The sequence below is a fragment of the Cornus florida genome, unplaced genomic scaffold, assembly GCF_030987335.1.
Source record: "Cornus florida cultivar Cherokee Brave unplaced genomic scaffold, ASM3098733v1 CherokeeBrave_3.0.0_Hap2_Chr01, whole genome shotgun sequence".
Classification (NCBI taxonomy): Eukaryota; Viridiplantae; Streptophyta; class Magnoliopsida; order Cornales; family Cornaceae; genus Cornus; species Cornus florida.
The window spans coordinates 117137691-117156709 of NW_026775571.1; the positions used below are offsets into that span (position 1 = coordinate 117137691).

At 34.9% G+C, this 19019-nt stretch overlaps 3 protein-coding genes across 3 annotated transcripts; all 3 read right to left on the minus strand.

Annotated features, from left to right (window-relative positions):
- Positions 1-1661: 1661 nt before the first annotated feature.
- Positions 1662-5739, minus strand: LOC132316646 (uncharacterized). Its single transcript, XM_059815121.1, has 4 exons — positions 5257-5739; positions 3214-3381; positions 2892-3127; positions 1662-2203 (listed from the first exon to the last, which is right to left on the minus strand). Exons 1-4 carry the CDS (start codon positions 5722-5724, stop codon positions 1954-1956), a joined length of 1122 nt encoding a protein of 373 aa, XP_059671104.1. The 5' UTR covers positions 5725-5739; the 3' UTR covers positions 1662-1953.
- A 2961-nt stretch (positions 5740-8700) lies between these two features.
- LOC132316653 (uncharacterized) lies at positions 8701-11817 on the minus strand. The gene is made up of 4 exons (XM_059815129.1): positions 11392-11817; positions 9904-10071; positions 9573-9808; positions 8701-9255 (listed from the first exon to the last, which is right to left on the minus strand). Exons 1-4 carry the CDS (start codon positions 11674-11676, stop codon positions 9009-9011), a joined length of 936 nt encoding a protein of 311 aa, XP_059671112.1. The 5' UTR covers positions 11677-11817; the 3' UTR covers positions 8701-9008.
- A 410-nt stretch (positions 11818-12227) lies between these two features.
- Positions 12228-14547, minus strand: LOC132281568 (uncharacterized). Its single transcript, XM_059783268.1, has 5 exons — positions 14104-14547; positions 13947-14037; positions 13602-13730; positions 13329-13495; positions 12228-13148 (listed from the first exon to the last, which is right to left on the minus strand). Exons 1-5 carry the CDS (start codon positions 14545-14547, stop codon positions 12228-12230), a joined length of 1752 nt encoding a protein of 583 aa, XP_059639251.1.
- Positions 14548-19019: the final 4472 nt, after the last annotated feature.

A 19019-nucleotide genomic window follows, 5' to 3' on the forward strand; every position in this document is an offset into this window, starting at 1 on the left:
AAATCATGTATGAAAGAGAGATTATCAAATTCCAACAATCTTGGAAGCGGGGTTTTCTGGTTGGAGTGTTTCTTTTTCTTTCTTTATTTATTATTTATATTTTATTATTTTATTTATTTGTTATATTCTTGTATGGTTCTTTCGGTTTTAATGAAATGATTTATCAAAAAAAAAAAAAAAAGAAGAAGAAAAGAAAAAATTGTCATATGCCTTCGTTTCCCTTGCTGGTAGACTTGTATGTCAGAATAATATCATAGTGAATATCAGAATAAGACCCATTACCAGATTTCCACTCGATCCATAGAGCCCATGGGTTAGTTTTGAGGCAAAGCCCAGCTGCTCAGTCCCACTCCAGAACTAAATGGATCCTAATAAACATGTTAACACCAACTTATTCCAGTCCAAATGAGTTGAATAAATCTTTTCCATGTTAGTTGCAAGTGATGCATCCATGTGCATAACCTTTTATTTTTATTTTTGTATTTATATTCCAAAAAACGAAATAAAGGGAAAGGCTGAATCAAGTATGTTTCTTCATTTTATTCAAAAAAAAAAAAAATCATAGAAGAGTAGAAAATAGAGAGTTCGGATTCCTGTAGAGACAAGTAAGTGTTTGATTGTGTTTCCTGTCAAAGAAATAAAAAGTAGTTTTAGTTATAAGAAATTCACACATCTGTATGCTCCTTCATTTTCGGCCGAAAATCAGCTCTAATACCATAAGTCACGATCCATCTTTGTTGCGCAGTCTGCTTTGCACACTTCTCTATTCACTGTTTTTAAAAACGTATGTATATAGTTAAAAGATATCCACATATATAAGTGCAACAACTTCTCATTCGGCCATGTGGGACAGTCAAACAACTTGATGTTTATTCACGGTATGTGTTTGTTATGAGTTACAACTGGATATATATATATATATATATATATATATATATATATATATATATTATTTGAACCAAAATAATATATGTAAAAATTAAACAGTACTAAACTGCAGTATTTGTTTGAATTTTATGAATTTTTGAAATATTGAAGACTCGCTGAAAGAGAAATGTTGAAGATCGAAAATGTGATGAAAATTAACAACGCATTTGTTTGTAATAAAGTCAAAAGTATGAAAGAATATCTTGTATTTTTGAGAAAAGTGGGAAAGAATATAATATTTTGAGAAAGTGGAAACAAAATATCATATGTTTTGGAAAGATTATATTCTTTTTTTTTTTTTTTTAATATAATACCATGAATGGTCATTTGGTTATATATATATATATATATATATATAGTATATATATGGACAATGTCAACTTTTAGTGGGGACAATTATACAAATATAAAAATCTTTCCATATAAAATTAAAAAAATTAAAAATTCAGTGGGGGCAGCTGCCCCCACTTGTCCCTACGTGACTTCACCACTGACTGGTACTATCCGTGAAGATAAAGCATGGAAATAGCAGTACTAGTGCCCCCTAGTTTTCATCATTAGACCATCTATTAACTCAAAACCTCCAGGTTGTTAAATTATTAGGTTGGGTTGAAACTCGAAATGCAATAAAGCATGGCAGCCTGCGTATGTAAATGAAGAATTGGTGGATTTTCAGTTGCCAATCCTATTATGAGCTTTGGAAGTGCCCCAAAAAAACATTTTTAAGAAAGTCATTTTGTAGTGAATTCAATCCCATTGTCACCCAGCAAAATGCAATTAAATCTCTATCCATTATTACATGCATTTCTCTCTTGAATCTGGCCGCAAAAGCACAATTTATTTGCTTGAAACACAATTACAAGCGGGAGAGGAAACGCAAAACCAGTCTTTGCCTGATAATGGTACAGTACGGTTGTTTACTCACATAAGGTAAATAGGAGGTTTTATGCTTTCCAAGTCTTTCACAATCCCAGCCAACCTTTCAGCAATCTTCAACAATGAAAAATCTTTCTTAAAGGTTTGTGATCAGCTATGGTTACCGAGGAAGGTGAGGATGAGCTGATTCACTTGGTCAGGGAATTGCTCTTGAACAAAATGGGTTCCTTCAGGCAAGTATGTTATCTCCAATTTCGGAACATAAACTTTCACCTGTCCATTCCTTATGTACTCTTCCATCCCTGGAAATTTGAAGACATAATCTTTCTCACCCATGATCAGTAGGGCTGGGGCTTCAACTTTTGGATCTGGTGCTTCAAACCCTCCTTTAGTGAATGACCTATAAAAGAAAACCTAACATCAGTAACAAACTTATTCATTACAAAGTAGGCAATCAGAAGTCAGGTATACAAAGCTACAAAACCTAAAAAAAAAAAAAAATAAAGCTGCGATTCTACCTTTTTCACGTCAGGGAACAGAGGTACCAATGGGCCATTAGTCCAATGGTATAACCTCTCTTCCCTCAAAGGGGAAGTGAGTGACACTGTAGTGGGCAATGTGTGAATTGCGTTTGTGAATACTACTTACCTAACCAAAATTAAAAAATAATAACCATGGAACACTGGTGGTTGTGATTTATACTGAGAACAGTAAAAGAGGATTACTAAGATGACACCCTGTTATTGGGTGAAACAGTGGTTGCAACTCTAGAACATGATGCATCACAAACTCATGGGCTTTGGATTGGTAGTTGTTATCAACTGAGACAGCGAGGCGGGATTTCAAGCTCTGGGGTGAACCAAGCTTCTGAGCCACTACCACTAGACCGGTAACATCTTCCTTTGGTGGAAATCCCTCCTTATGAGGTCAGCCAAGATGAGAAATTGGAGTTTTGAACAAGCAGCTTGGGATCATGGAGGCTGCTCCGGGAATGGATTGTAGACAAAAAGGACAGTAGAGGAAGATAACAGTTGCCTTATACAAAGAATGATGATCACTTGTTTTACAAAACGGATCAAATCCATTACCTATAGGGAACTTGCAATGCGGTTCGGAATCCAGATTTCTCATACAAAGCTCCATAGACTTCAAGATCTTCCTCTGTGAACCAAGGGGGTAGAGGAGTTGATGGTTCCACCAAATCCATGATCTCCTGGCTTTCCTCTGCTATTGGTATTTCACTTTTGGCGAAGAGGATGTAGATGTTCCGCACAACCGTTTTAACATCAAGGCGACCAAAATCTGCTTCAGCTCGTCCAGGTTCCTTGAGTGAACATAATGAAAATGAATTTGCGAGCAGTTAAATCTGGTTATTTGTTTATGAACAAATATGAGAAAATTACTTCTTACCCTCCATCTTGAAATGTAGAAGCCTTCAGGAAGTTGTTTATGAAATGCAGGTGGACTTGGGGGCATGCATGGTATACCCAATGTCACAACTCCCAAGACCCTCTTTGGGTAGAGAATGGCAAATTGATAAGCTGGCCAGGCTCCAAAATCTTTACCAATAAGAAAAACCTGCATATATATATATATATATATATAGAGAGAGAGAGAGAGAGAGAGAGAGAGAGAGGGAGTGTTAATGCTACTTGACCTTGACAAAATATTTTTTATTTTTTGGTCAAGGTAAAGAGTACTTGATGAGGCTTACTATATCTATAACAGACCATCCATGTACAAAAAACAACCCACACTCCATTTCTTTCTTCACAATGTTTCATAGGAATGCAAAGCAGAATGCCAACTCATTTTATATCAAGGCTATATAACCTTATAGAGAAAAATGAGTCAAGAACAGAGAAGTAGTATTGTTTAGAGATGAGTGATTCAGCAATTGTTCATTGATATTGTAAAATGATTCAACAATTGTTCATTGATATTGTAACAACCATCCCGAATATGAGCCCACTACAAGCTACCACAAACCCTCTACTGGAGTTTGCCACTGCAAGGTTGATAAATCCCAACATAGTCCAAAAAGTCAGCAAGAAGACAACCTATGTTACATGCATTTGAGGACATATCAGGTGCCTATGTGTCTAAGAATCAGATTTATCAAATCTCCAAACCAAGGGCACAAGGACTAAATTAAATTTTCATACCATATAAACTTTTAGAGTAAAATAATTGATCTCATTTATTTGAAGTAAAAGGAACCAAATAAAGGAGTTTTACGTATAATTATATAAAAAAATAGATTATTGAGTATGCTTGTTATGTGCATGTCCAACCATACGTGCTAGATATGCATTCCATACACATGTCAAATTCTCATGTCTTGAACACTGTTACTTCATGTATTTTTGAAGAGTTCATGCAACATAGATAACAACTTAATATCTATTCATTTTCAATTAAAAAGTAAAGAGATAAACTTGCCATTTGATCAATGCTAAGTAGATAAAGAAATTGACAGAGCCCAAAGATGATATCTTATTTTAACAGATTACCTGAAAGAAAATTATTATTGTCATTATTATTATTATTCTTTATTTGATGCATAAACAGCCAAATATGTCCCAAGTCAGGTGGATGTTTGTGGCAGAACCTCCGAGTTCCAACAAGCCTAACTGGTGTAACCATATTATATAGAACTCATAACAAAGCCGGTGAATGGATGTTGGAATAAAATCCAAAAAACTTGGATTCATAAACCACATTATTTGCATGAAATACAAAGCACATATTGATATAGCACAGCAGAATGAACATCATGTACTGATTAATGTACCAAAATCAAACTAGTTGTTTCTAACTTCTAAGCAACCCTTCTGCTGATTAAATCTTCAAAGATTAATTATTGAAACTGATTCCAAATGAAAAGTAGGTCCCTTGCAGAATTGAAAAAAAAGAAAAAAGAAAAAAAAGAAAATCTGAAACACCCCTTCAAAATTCATCTCTATAAAAAATAATAATAATAATAATAATTTCCTGCAGACTTCTTTCTTCTACAGAAATGTAAAGCACCTAGTTGATAAATTCACCTTAAATTCTCTCTAATTAACAAAAAGTGCAACCTCAATAAAACCAAATCCTACCAATCATGGCATTGTCCAGAGAAACCTTAGATCGAAGTGGCTGCAATTTTTGACCCCCCAAACAAAACCAAAAGAAGAAAGTTATATTTCATATAAAAAGCTAAAACATTATTCTAGCTAAAATAAGATTCAAGCTATATTTACTGAGCTTTCTCGGAAACCAAACAGAAAAATAAAATTATAAATTTTCAACAAGTAATGATATAATCCGATTTCTCATGCTAATTTTTGACGAAGGGAATAAATTCTCTTATCAGCATATCAAAGGCATAAAAACCCTTAGGCTAGTAGACAAATGCACATAGGCTTAAAATCATTTTCCATCATCTGCAAATTGAAGAGTTGGAAGTACCTTGGGAATGCTGAGAGCATCAATAATGGCAAGTAGGTCGGTGATGAGGTCAGAGAAGGAGGACTTCTCTGGTTCGGGCGGTGGATCGGATAGTCCGTACCCTCTGCAATCGGGTGCGAGCGCTCTGAAACCAGCATTGGCCACGGCAATCATCTGGTGCCGCCAACTGTACCATATCTCCGGGAAGCCGTGCAGGAAGACCACCACCGATGGGCCAGTTCCGATCTCGGCAACGTGGAGCTTCATACCATTCACGTCGACGTATTTGTGTTGTATTTGATCCATTGTATTCAATTTTCTGAGAGAGAGAGAGGTCTCTTTTGTGTTTAGCAGGTGGTTGACTTTTTGATCACCTTGCTCAGCATTTGTTTTAGAGAGAGAGAGAGTGTGAGACGGAGGGAGAGTGACAGTGAGAGATTCCCATTTGAGTAAATCTAGTCTGCAAGTGATGCGGGACTTTGTCTTCATTTCTATTTGGGTCCCAATTGACAATGGTTGAGGAACCGAGGATGGGTGGAATTATTTTCATGTGATAATTTGGAATTATTTTTCATGTGATAATTCCTTTTTTTTTTTTTTAATATTTATTTATATATATATAATAAAGGGTGAATTATATTAAACCCCTCTTTTCTATACGTTTTTTTCACTAAACTCCTATTTTCTAGTTTTTTTTTTTTTTTTTTTTTTTATCAAAAAAACTCCCCTCATTTATTAGAGGGGGGTGATTTAACTAATTTCCGTTAACTAACTATTAGAGGGAGGTGATATAATTCTCAAATATATATATATATATATATATATATATATATATATAGCAAATAAATTCCAAGAAAAAAAAGCAAATAAATTCCAAGAAAAAAAAAACCAAGATTTATATTAGAAAAAAAAAATTAGACATTATTTCTGATAGTGTCCCTTTAATAAATCTATATAAAATGAAAAATAATAAAAATCAAATAAATAAATGCACAATATAAATCTCAAATATATATATATATATATATAGCAAATAAATTTCAAGAAAAAAAACCTAGATTTATATTGGTCTTAAGGCTACATGGAAATGAAAATATATTTAAATAATATTTAATGATACATATTATATATACCATTATATTATGATACAAATTATATATAATATTATAATGACGGGTAAATAAAAGAATATGAATAAGAAGAAGAGTACATGTTATTGTAATGGTTTTTTTTCCAATATAAATTTAGGTTTTTTTTCTTAAAATTTATTTGCTATATATATATATTTCAGAATTATATTGTGCATTCATTTATTTGGTTTTTTTTTTATTTTCATATTATATAGATTTATTAAAGGGGCATAACCAGAAATAATGCCTTTTTTTTTTTCCAATATAAATCTAGAGTTTTTTTCTTGAAATTTATTTGCTATTTGCTATATATATATATATATATATATAAATTGAGAATTAAATCAACCTCCTCTGGTTCGGGCGGTGGATCGGATAGTCCGTACCCTCTGTAATCGGGTGCGAGAGCTCTGAAGCCGGCATTGGCTACGGCAATCATCTGGTGCCGCCAAGTGTACCATATCTCCGGGAAGCCGTGCAGGAACACCACCACCGATGGGCCAGTTCCGATCTCGGCAACGTGGAGCTTCATTCCATTCACGTCGATGTACTTGTGCTCTATTTGATCCATTGAATTCAATTTTAGAGAGACAGTGAGCGAGATGGGGGTTGTATTTTTGTGTTTAGAAATTAGAAGGTGGGTGACTTTGTTTTTGTTTCTGTTCGGCACCGAATTGATGTGTGTGTGGTGGTGGTACCTTGTATTGTCATTTGTCATTTGGGAAAAAACATATATATATATATTTTTTTGTTTAAACGAATCAATCTGTTCGTTTAGTTTGGACTCTTAACAATTTGCAGGTTTGCAATCTCTCAATGATTGTGATTCAATACAATTTAAATATATGTTTAAATTTTTAAAATTTTTTTTAAGAAAAATGATTGTAATTGCAGTGAATTATCAATTATGCAACAAATAAAAAAAATAAAACTTTGCATTAAGTTGTATTTAATATAAATAATTAATTAAAAAATTATTTGACTAAATAATTCGCTCCTAGTATTCTGAGTATGTTATTTTTTTTTTTAATAATGGTCATTATCTAATTTCTTATGGGTTAAACCGGAACCTAATTTTTTTTTTCTTTTCCATTTTTAAATGTTTTTGAATCCCTAAAAGGGTGACTCTTTTCTCTCTCTTCCCCTCTCTCCCCCTACAATTTTGTGCATCAATAGAATTCTAATATTTCTTTTTATAATATTCACAGATTAAAAAAAAAAAAAAAAAAGCCCAAACCGCTGGCCATATCAACTGAATTGAAGGTGTGTACTTGGGAGTTGGGAGGGATGAAAAATGTAAATTTAACTTTGACCAAAAATAGACCTACTAGAAAAACTCTATTCATATAGGTTAACATTAAATTTTCATATAATATTTTAGGCTAACATTAAATTTTTCATGTAATATTTTAAGCTCCTGTACCCAGTAATACGTTAATCTATATGTACTTTTCCAATTTTAGATGGAGTTTGGGTATAAAAATAATCGTGATTGTTTTGGGAAAAAAAAAAAAAAAAAGATTTGGGTTCAATTTAACCAGTAAGAAAATGAGTAATGACTATATTTAAAAATTTTAAAATTTTAGGCATATGTCTAAATTATATGGGGCCTCGGAGTACGAACTCCACCCCGTTTCTTCCCTAGGTAAATAAATAGATGTGAGTCGCTTATCAACAAAATCAGAAGTAAAATTTGGAGCAGAAAATAAAAATTAATGCCTCATTGAGAAATGTAAAAATATAAAACAATGAATAAATAAACATCTCTAACATGAAAATGAGAAATAAAAAATAAAGAAACAAATATAATCGAGTTCGGGGTGGGTGAGTTAAACATTAAATCCGCCCTGCTACAAACTTTAGACGATTTTTTATTTTTATTACCATATCCGCCCCTACTCAATGTAGAACCTTACTATATCTGTCCATTAGGGGCGACGTAAAGGAAATTGTCATCCCTAGGGCCCTAACCACGTGGTCTTAGAGGTGTCCCGCATTGGATCCGAATGAGAGATGAAATGAATATAAATAAATGAGTATGTAGCACCATCCAATAATTTTAGCTTTTGTGTCAGTGAGTAAGCGCCCAACCGTTACACTTAATTCAGAACCAAAAAAAAAATTCACGATTCCATTATTTTAGAACCGTGATTGAACCGAACTGCAATGGAACCGGCACAGACCACCTGATTCAGCTTGGTCCGGTTTGATTTTTCGAGTTGTCGGTTTTTTTTGTGCACCCCTAATTGTGAACACTTCACCCAACTTGATATCTTTGTTATGAAGTAATTACAATTTTGCAGAAAATCACTATTCTTCTGAAAAATGATGACTATATTGAAACAAAACATCGCATAAAATGAAAGTGAATTTTCAATCCCATAATCACCCAGCAAAATGCATAGAAACCGGCATTCATTATTACAGGCATTTCTCTCTTGAATTTGGCTGCAAAAACACACTTGAAACACAATTACAAGCGAGAGAGAAAATGCAAAATAGGTCTTTGCTCGATAGTGGCACACTACAGTTATTTATTCGCATAAGGTAAATATAAGTTTTTATGCCTTCCAAGTTTCTCACAATCCCAACCAACCTTTCAGCAATCTTCAACAATGAAAAATCTTTCTTAAAGGTTCGTGATCAGCTATGGTTACCGAGGAAGGTGAGGATGAGGTGATTCACTTGGTCAGGGAATTGCTCGTGAACAAAATGTGTTCCTTCAGGCAAGTATGTTATCTCCAATTTCGGAACATAAACTTTCACCTGTCCACTCCTTGTGTACTCTTCCATTCCCGGAAATTTGAAGACATAATCTTTCTCACCCATGATCAGCAAGGCTGGGGCTTCAACTTTCGGATCTGCTACTTCAAATCTGTTATTTAATGACCTATAATTGGGAGAGGAAAAAAAAAAGTAACATCATTAACAAACTTATTTATTAGAAAGCAGGCAGTTAGAAGTCAGCTACACAAAGTTACAAAACCCCTCTAATAAAAGCTGCAATTCAACCTTTTCACATCATGGAACACAGATTGCTGTGGTTTATACCGAAATTAAAAGTGGACTAATAAGATGCAAATCTATGACATGATGCATCACACACTCTATGGGTTCTGGATTAGTAGCTGTTATCATTGTAAACAAAAGCTTGCTTCATACCAAAAGGACGAGCACTTGTTTCGAAAAATGGATCAAACCCATTACCTATATGGAACTTGCAATGCAGTTTGGAATCCAGATTTCTCATACAAAGCTCCATACACTGCAAGATCTTCTTCAGTGAACCAAGGGGGTAGAGGAGTTGATGGTTCCACCAAATCCATGATCTCCTGGTTTTCCCCTGCTATTGGTATTTCACTTTTGGAGAAGAGGATGTAAATGTTCCGCACAACTGTTTTAGCGTCAAGGCGACCAAAATCTGCTTCAGCTCGTCCAGGTTCCTTCAATGAAGATAATGAAAATGAAGTTGATGGAAAGTAGTTAAAATTGGTTCCTCGTTACTAAACAAATATGAAGAACATTACTTAATTCTCACCTTCCATCTCGACATGTAGAAGCCTTCAGGAAGGTAGTTATGGAATGTAGGCGGACTTGGGGGCATGCATGGCACACCCAATGTTACAACTCCCGATACCCTCTTTGGGTGGAGTATGGCAAATTGATAAGCTGGATAGGCTCCAAAATCTTTACCAATAAGAAAAACCTGCATAGAGACATAGAGTTAGGAGTTTAATGCTACTTGACCTTAAAAAATACTTTAATTTTTTGGTCAAGCTAGGTAACTAGTACTTGATAAGGCTTACTACATCTATAACAGACCATCCATATACAAAAAACATCCAAAGCTCAGTTTCTTTGTTCACAAAGTTTCATAGGAATGCAAAGCAGAATGCCACCTCATTTTATACCAAGGCTATATAACCTTATAGAGAAAAATAAGTCAAGAACGGAAAAGTAGTATTGTTTAGAGGAGTGATTTAGCAATTGTTCATTGATATTGTAAGAGCCATTCCGAATATAAACCCACTATAAACTACCACAAACCCTCTCTACTAAAGCTTGCCAAAAAAAAGAGCTATTAAATCCGAACACAGTCCAAAGAGTCAGCAAGAAGACAACATATTTTACATGGATTTGATGATGTATCAGGTGCCTATATGTGTCTAAGCATCAAATCTATCAAATCTCCAAACCAAGCAGTCAAGGACAAAGGACTAGGTTAAAAGTTCATATTATTTATCTTTTTAGAATTAAATAATTGATCTCACTTATTTGAAGTAAAACGAACAAAATAAAGGAGTTTTATATATATGTCTATGAAAAATTTAGATTCTTGAGTATGTTTGTTATGAGCACATCCACCCATACCTGTTAGATACCTAAACTATACCCATGTCAAATTGTTGTGTCTTGAACACTGGTACTTTCTGTGTATTTTTTAAGAGTTTATGCAATATGGATTACAACTTAATTCCTAGAAAAACTTGTCATTAGATCGTATGTTTAGTAGTCAAATTAATTGAGCGAGTCCAAAGATGAAATCTGATTTTAGCAGATTAACAAAGAAATTTATTATTGTCACTATTACATAGCACACCAGAAGAAACATCATGTAAATTAAGACCCAAAGCCACTAGGACAAAGGTTGATTAGTTCTTCTACAGAAATTTAGAGCATCTAATTGATAAATTCACCTTAAATGCTCTCTAATTAACAAAAAGTGCAATCCAACTAGGGGGAAAAAAAAAAAAAGAAAGAAGTTGCAACCCCAATAAAACTAAATCCTACCAATCATGGAATGGGATTATCCAGAGAAACCTTAGATCAAAGTGGCTGCAATTTTTGACCCCCAAAAAGAAGTTATACTTCATTTAAAAAGCTAAAACATTTTTCCAGCTAAAATATGATTCAAGCAACCCACTTTTTGTTCATATTTTACTGAGCTGTCTCGGAAACCAAACAGGAAAAAAAAAATTAATTTAGTGGATGAATTTTCAGAAGAAGTGGGAAGAGTTGGAAGTACCTTGGGAATGCTGAGAGCATCAACAATGGCAAGTAGATCGGTAATTAGGTCAGAGAAGGAGGCCTTCTCTGGTTCGGGCGGTGGATCGGATAGTCCGTACCCTCTGTAATCGGGTGCGAGAGCTCTGAAGCCGGCATTGGCTACGGCAATCATCTGGTGCCGCCAAGTGTACCATATCTCCGGGAAGCCGTGCAGGAACACCACCACCGATGGGCCAGTTCCGATCTCGGCAACGTGGAGCTTCATTCCATTCACGTCGATGTACTTGTGCTCTATTTGATCCATTGAATTCAATTTTAGAGACAATGAGAGAGAGAGAGAGTGAGTGTGTGTGTATTTTTGTGTTTAGAGGGAGGGTGACTTTTTAATCACATTGTTGAGCATTTGTTTTAGAGAGAGAGCGAGATTCCCATTTGCGTAAATCCTGGTCTGAAAGTGAATCCGGACTTGTTTTTGATGTGTGGTACATTGTATTGTCATTTGTCTCCGTACTTTACATAATTTCAACTCATTAATTGACATTGAGCAACGATAGGTGGGAAGAAACAGATTTTTTTGTTTTGTTTAAACGAATCAATGTGTTTGTTTAGTTTGGACTCTTTGCACGTTTGCAAACTCTTACACGTATTTGAATTTAAATTACAGGTATCAGAGCATCTGTAATTGTTTTTTTTTGTACAGGGGGGACTAAAGTCCAAGGCCCGAAATCAACAAAACCATAAAGCCAAAAAAAGGCCTAGCCAGGCAACAAATATTAAAACCAAAACCAAAAAAACCCGTTGCTACTGCAACTAGAGAAGACAGATGCAGCAGCGACGAGAAATCAGCAAGACACACTATTGCCCCTCACAAAAAACTGAACTTGGCAAACTCCAAGCAGCTGCAATAGATCTCGCAGCCTTCGAATCACGCAGCTTGCAGGACATGAGACGGATCCTAACATCAGTGTAGATCAGCTTAGTAACTGAAGCAACAGAGGCAACTTGATTCATGGCATGTCGCCTATTTCTCTCGTTCCATATGAAGTAGACAGTTGTAGTAAGGCAGAGCTTGTATACATAAGCATCTGGAGCTTTAGTTCCATTCTTCCACATAGACACGATCCAGTTGGTAATGTCATATAAGTTAGAATCCCCAACATAAATCCCACATAGGTTTTGGAAAAGCATCCACACCTCCGAAGCAAAACTACATTTGAAGTAAAGGTGTTGATGACTCTTAGCATCAGCAAGGCACAGAGAGCAGTAATTTGGAACGATTTTCTTTGCCAGGGCTGGGCTGTCTCTAGTCTTGAGTTTGTGAGTGAGAGCAACCCAAGCAATGAATGAATACCTCGGGATATGATTTGAAAACCAAATAACAGAGTGCCATAAGATGGTCGGTGATAGAGAGATAAGAGCTCTGTAAGTGGTAGCTAGATGGAAGCTGCCAGTAAGGGAAAAGGTCCAAGTGACAGAGTCATGTGAACCTGCATTCAAGATAGGAAGCTGCTCTGTGGTGCCTATGGAAGGAATGATTTCTTTGAACAAAGTAGGAATTCTCCACTGCTCATGCCTAATAAAACATTGAACCTTTGCCCAATCTTCCCACTGGGAACAAGCGATGAGATTATGATCAACTCTAGTGTCAAGGGGACCTAATGGAAGCCAGTAATCATGCCAGATTGAAACATCCTTTCCATCCCCAACCACATGTTTGATAAAAGGTCTGGCCAAATCTCTAAGGTGGAGAAGCATTTTCCAATTCCAAGAGCACACCTGTGGAGGCTCCAAGATCCAAAAACTTCTATTTTTTATAAGATTAACATGAGCCTACTGGAACCAAATTGATTGGCCTCTGTCTTTGAACAAGTTCCATAAATGCCTGAGCATGGATATTCGGTTTAAAGTAGCTAATTGAGGTATGCCTACTCCCAAAAAATCTTTTGGTTTGCATACATTCCACCAAGCAACCTGAGCTCTAGAAGCTTTCAATTCAACCCCTGTCCAAAGAAAATTCCTAAGGACAGTGTTGAGCTGATTTATCACCATCTTAGGGAGGATAGTAAGGCTGCACCAGAACCCAATCATATTAACAAGGATGGATTTTATAAGCTGCAATCTTCCTACATATGATAGGAATCTGGCAGTCCAACATATAATTCTACCTGTCCCTTTCAACTAGAATTCTGCAGTCATTAGCATTGAGTCTTTTAGAGCTTAAGGGCATACCAAGATATCTAATAGGAAGGTTTCCCACTTCAAAACCACACAAATTTGTCATGAGCTGTTGGATATCCTCAGGGACACTGGCAGTAAACAACAAGCTCTTAGATAGGTTAGGGAAGAGTCCAGACAACTCTTAAAAGGTAGTAATAGACTTAGTTATAGTAGAGAGGGACTGAATGTCACCATGACAGTAAAACATGAGGTCATCAGCAAACATAAGGTGAGAGAGTTTAGTTTTCTTGCATTTCCAGTGGTAACTGAAAAGAGGATCATTGGCAATGTTCTGATGCGTAATAGAGGATAAAACATCCATAACTATAACAAAGAGGAAGAATGACAGAGGGTCACCTTGCCTCAGGCCTCTAGTACCCTTGAAGAAACCATGAAGTTCACCATTAATAGATACTGAAAAACCAGGAGATGTAATATAAGCCCTAATCTAATTAACAAAATTTGCTGAAAATTTGAGAATATGGAGAGTGTTTAACAAGAAAGTCCAATTCACAGTGTCATAAGCCTTCCGTAGATCAACTTTCAAAGTACATCTAGGACTGTTGGAACTAATATGATACCCTTTCATCAATTCCTGAGCCAAGAGAACACTGTCCTTAAGTCTTTTATCCTTGATAAAGGCTATTTGGCATTTGTCTAATAAATAAAGAAGAACTGGTTTGAGTTTGTTTGCCAAAAGCTTGGAGATGACTTTGTAAATGGTATTACAACAGGCAATGGGTCTAAAGTCTCTCATGCAATTGGGGTTCTGCACTTTAGGAATAAGAGCAAGATAGGTAACATTTATCTCCTTGAGTAAATGACCAATTGAAAAGAACTCCTTAATAGCCTTAGTGGTGTCTTCACCAATGACAGACCAAGCCTTTTTATAAAAGTAGGCATTATACCCATCAGGGCCCGGAGATTTGTTGTTCTTGAGGGAGAAAAAACACTTCATGATCTCTTCATTAAAAGGAATAACATTGAACTGAGCAATGAAAGTATCAGGAATAGTGTTTTGTTTTGTTTTGTTTTGTAAATCTGATTATAATATATTTATACAAAAAATTTAGATTATTTATTTTTAACATCAGCGGTTATTTTATAATTTTTGTGTAAAAATATATCCCCAATAACAATCAACTAATGTCATGCCTCCATCCCACATAATTTTTACAAACCTACTTAATATAGGGTTGATTAATAAGAAAGAGGGAGAAAAAAAGAAATATGTGATGCGACTCGAGCATGTGCACAAAATAATGCACAACACTTTAGGTTTAGAAATAATGTCAAGTGGGCATCATATTTTAAAATTTATAAAACCACTAAACACTTATACTATGTAGTATGAAACGAGTAGGGATCGAACCCAAGGGATTGAACACGTGTTGGGATTAAACGTGATTTTAGTGCTAATGAGATTGCACAAGAGAGAGAGAGAGAAAAAAAAAAAAAGATTTTTGGTGAAGTGATTAAACTAGAGTTAAATCGAAAACATTGAAATAGAAATGACAATGCAAGTAAATTAAATTAAATTAAACTAAGAATTAAAGAGATATGAAGAGAGTCTTAGGGTTAGGATTCACCACTAAGCTCATGTAATTAACCATTTACTTTCAATTAATGGGGAAATCATTAGTGTAATTATAGATGTAGCCATATTATCATCACAAATCACAAGTGTAAGCATATATTATAACATCAAGAATGAGTTGTCTACTTAATGACAATTAAATTAAAGTGTAGAACCCATTCAAGATTACGTCATAACCCACCATACACATTCACAAATGTATCAAATAAGAGCACACATCAATCAAGAGAATAATACTAATTGTAATTAGAAGCATGGATTAACATAATCAAGCACAAATTGCCTACTTAACTACAATTAACTAATAACAAGAAAACTAATTTGTAGAACAACTCATCAAGATTAAACCTTTATCCATCAAATTAATTGACAATTGTATCAAATAAGTATCATGTTATGGCCACCACTAAACACAACTACAAGAAGTATTTAATATAGAATATAATCCTAAAGCAATCACACATAGACATGCAAATTACATATAGAATTAATGAAAGAATTAAGTTCTAATCATCTAATGAAGAATAAAATACTTAATTAATCATACATAGACATACAATCAATTGGAGATTTCAATGGAAGAATTCATCAATACAAACCTTAATTTATTAAATCAAGCATGTATATATAAAGAAATTACAAGGCCATATAATTTAATTACAACATAATAATTCCCCAAGAAAAGAAATACAAAGGTTAGGGTTACATGAACTTAGGGCTCATCCAAACCCTAAGTGAAGAACTAGCTCATGGAGAAGATGATCATGGTGTCAACAAGCTCCATCTCCATCTTTTGGCTCCTTCTTTTTCTTCCTTCAATTGTAGACAAAACCTCTGTAAAAATGTTCTTCAAACCCTAACTTTTCCTTTTTCCCAGAGAGAACGTGATATCACGGTACAGAATAAAAAAAAAATCCTTAATAAAAAAAAAACTTCCTAATAAAATAATTAAACTCTCTCCTAAATAAAATAAAAACTAACCTTAAACTAATGGCTCACTGGGCCTTAAGTAATAACCCTATTAAAGCCCAATAGTTCACAAAATAAGCCCAAACAATAAGAAAAATCTGTAATGTTGCCAAGTCCTGGGGGATTGATCCCCCACCTTGGGGGATCGATCCCCCAAAAGTTGGAAATTTCCTTTAAGCCCTATTTAGCTCCATTTTGGCCCCGAGCTCATTGGTTTGCTTCTTCATCTTTTGGAACATCATCAAAGGCCTGAGATTGACTGCTTTTGAAGAATAAACACACTATACGAGCAATGGGCTGCGACCTCCTTTTTGTCATTTTCTGAACTTTTTCTGAATATCTTTGCTTGACTCCAAAACGGATTTAGTGGACCGTTTTTAGCTCATTTTAACTTTATTGCCCTGAAATACACATAAACATAAATTAGGATTAAAATATGAAATTAAGATAGATGCAAAGACTAAAATACCCTAATTTAGGTGCTGAAATGTACAACATTTAAGCACTTATCACGGCCCCAAACTTAGATATTGCTAGTCCCTAGCAATGAACTAAAGCATGGAAATGAAACAAATATATATACAACTATGAACTAATAAAGCAAATAAAGATAACACCACTTTCGTAGGGATCACGGTTACATTTAGCATATGCAACAAGCCTTTTAAACCCCTAGGTTACCCCTAGTGGGCGAGTGAAGTCTCGTGAGGGTTTCCAGAAATGGTACCCACAAACATTAAAAGCTCTTTCTTACTTGAGAAGTAACGACACATATTAAATAAGTGTTGAAAGTAAACTACTTCAAGTATGCAAATTTCTACCATTTCTAAGTTATTCTCAACATTTCAACATCATGTAAGCAAAAATGGTCCTCCACACATCAAGCAAGTTAATCATACAAATTGAATCAATTCTATCATCCTTTTTGAGTGAATCGGCATAAAAATGTGTTGCTATCCTAGCAAATCAAAGTAATGGCGTAGCCTTACCCTCAAACTAACATACAGATATAGTACCAGATATCAAGACATTGAATGAACCTTGTTATTCAAACAAACGTTTTTTTTTTTTTATTTTTTATTTTTTTATATGTATGACCATATGTAATATTCAAGTTCCTTAAGTTCTCTAATCACCCCATGTAACAAGCGTTGAGCCAACAACTCCCAAACCAGATGGTCTTAGGGCGTTAAGTGTAAAGACACTCCTAAGGGCGTAATGACTCGGAATGGCTAGGCTACGAACTCAAACTAATCATACATCTTACATTCTTTCCTTGTCTTCCTTTTTAATCAGTTGACATGTTGAAAGAATGCAGTTTTTTTTTTTTTTATTCCTCACCTTTGGTGAGTGCTTTTATTTCTTTTCTTCACAAGGTCATTTTATCAAGAATGAAAGTTTTCAAAGCATACTAGCTCAATTGGGATAAACCAAGACAATAATCAACTAAGCATGTACCCCACAAATTGAATGCTAGTGTGCGCAAGTGCAAGTGTAGAATTCTAGAATCAACTCTTAAAGCATTTTCAACCAACAAGATGATGTGTACCACAAGAGCAAACATGATATCAAAAATTAAAAATTTACCCCTAAATGGCATCCTAGAGTATAGAAGAAGTATTAGACCCTAACAACTTGCTTTTCAAAGGAACTATACTTTAAATGTTCGAAATCATTGCCAAACACATCTCAAATCTCATCATGCATTTAAAGCTTAACTTAAATAGAATGAATCATGATGACTTTACCCCCAAACTTAAACTGTACATTGTCCTCAATGTGCAATGAGAACAATGAAAAATGATGGAAAAAGTATACCGTAATGGCAAAGACTATGAAGTCCGGCAATGATCCAGTAGGAAAGATGTCTCCCCCAAACTTGGATGCAAAAACCTAACTGTATAACCATACTAGCAAACTCACATCGAATACATATGAAATAAGCAATGCATACAGTTTAAAACAATATATAATAAGAGGCAAAGAAATATGAGATGAATGCCCTTGATAAAAGATAAAAACAGTCATAACCAAACATAAAGGCATACTGGTAACACATTTTTTTTTTTTAAAGAAACAAAGGAAAAGAACATGTATATACAACCAACAAAATAAAATAAATAAACAAAAATAAGAAAAATGGGCTAAGTTTAACGTCTCTAGCAAGACGGAATGCTAGTGAAATTTTTTTATTTTATTTTATTTTTTATTTAAAATAAATCAATTCAAAATTTTTTATTTTTATTTTTTATTATTTAAATTTTTTTTATGTATATTTTTTATTTAATTTATTATTATTATTATTATTATTTTATTTATTTAATTATTTTTATATTTATTTATTTATTTTTTGAAACATCACAAGCTCGCCGGAGAAGACAATCGGCAGCGCTGGGTAAACCCAGTCCAAGAATTGCCGGCGAGACCCAGCAGCCAAGCCGCAACGCCGGAGAATGACCCAGATAACGGCGAAGAAAAGCGACCCAGATGACGTCGCTGGAAGAGAAGCACCTGCGAGAAGAGCCCAGCAACCAAGTCGAAGAACCAGCCTTGACCGCCGGCGAAACCAGCCGTCGGAATCGCTGGGGAAAACCAAATAAAAATCGCCGGAAGGAAAACGGCGATTCATAAACTCAAAAACCGTCGGCCAAATCAAAATCGCCGAAAGAACAGCTGATTCGCGAACAGCCGCGAATCGCTGGGAAGCTCGCCGGAAAATGAACCAGATGCGATCGGAGAAAACTTAAACGTCGGCGCTGCTGTTTTTTAGGAACGGCAACCCCACCCTTGTAATCGCACCCAACAACGTTTTAAAAAGGAAAACAAAGCCGCCGGAATTGAAGGCCTGCCACACCGCGAAAGAG

Excerpts from the sequence above, each read along its gene's own strand:
- LOC132316653 (XM_059815129.1), bottom strand. The coding sequence starts at position 11,676 with ATGGATCAAATAGAGCACAAGTACATCGACGTGAATGGAATGAAGCTC. Across the intron at positions 10,072-11,391 it reads ATGCTCTCAGCATTCCCAAG|GTTTTTCTTATTGGTAAAGA; the intron begins GTACTTCCAACT and ends GTCTCTATGCAG. Across the intron at positions 9,256-9,572 it reads GCATTGCAAGTTCCATATAG|GTCATTAAATAACAGATTTG; the intron begins GTAATGGGTTTG and ends TCCCAATTATAG.
- LOC132316646 (XM_059815121.1), bottom strand. The coding sequence starts at position 5,724 with ATGAAGACAAAGTCCCGCATCACTTGCAGACTAGATTTACTCAAATGG. Across the intron at positions 3,382-5,256 it reads ATGCTCTCAGCATTCCCAAG|GTTTTTCTTATTGGTAAAGA; the intron begins GTACTTCCAACT and ends ATATATATGCAG. Across the intron at positions 2,204-2,891 it reads GCATTGCAAGTTCCCTATAG|GTCATTCACTAAAGGAGGGT; the intron begins GTAATGGATTTG and ends TTTCTTTTATAG.
- LOC132281568 (XM_059783268.1), bottom strand. The coding sequence starts at position 14,547 with ATGAAGTGTTTTTTCTCCCTCAAGAACAACAAATCTCCGGGCCCTGAT. Across the intron at positions 14,038-14,103 it reads TACGGAAGGCTTATGACACT|ATTAGGGCTTATATTACATC; the intron begins GTGAATTGGACT and ends TTTGTTAATTAG. Across the intron at positions 13,731-13,946 it reads TACTAGAGGCCTGAGGCAAG|AGTTGTCTGGACTCTTCCCT; the intron begins GTGACCCTCTGT and ends CTACCTTTTAAG.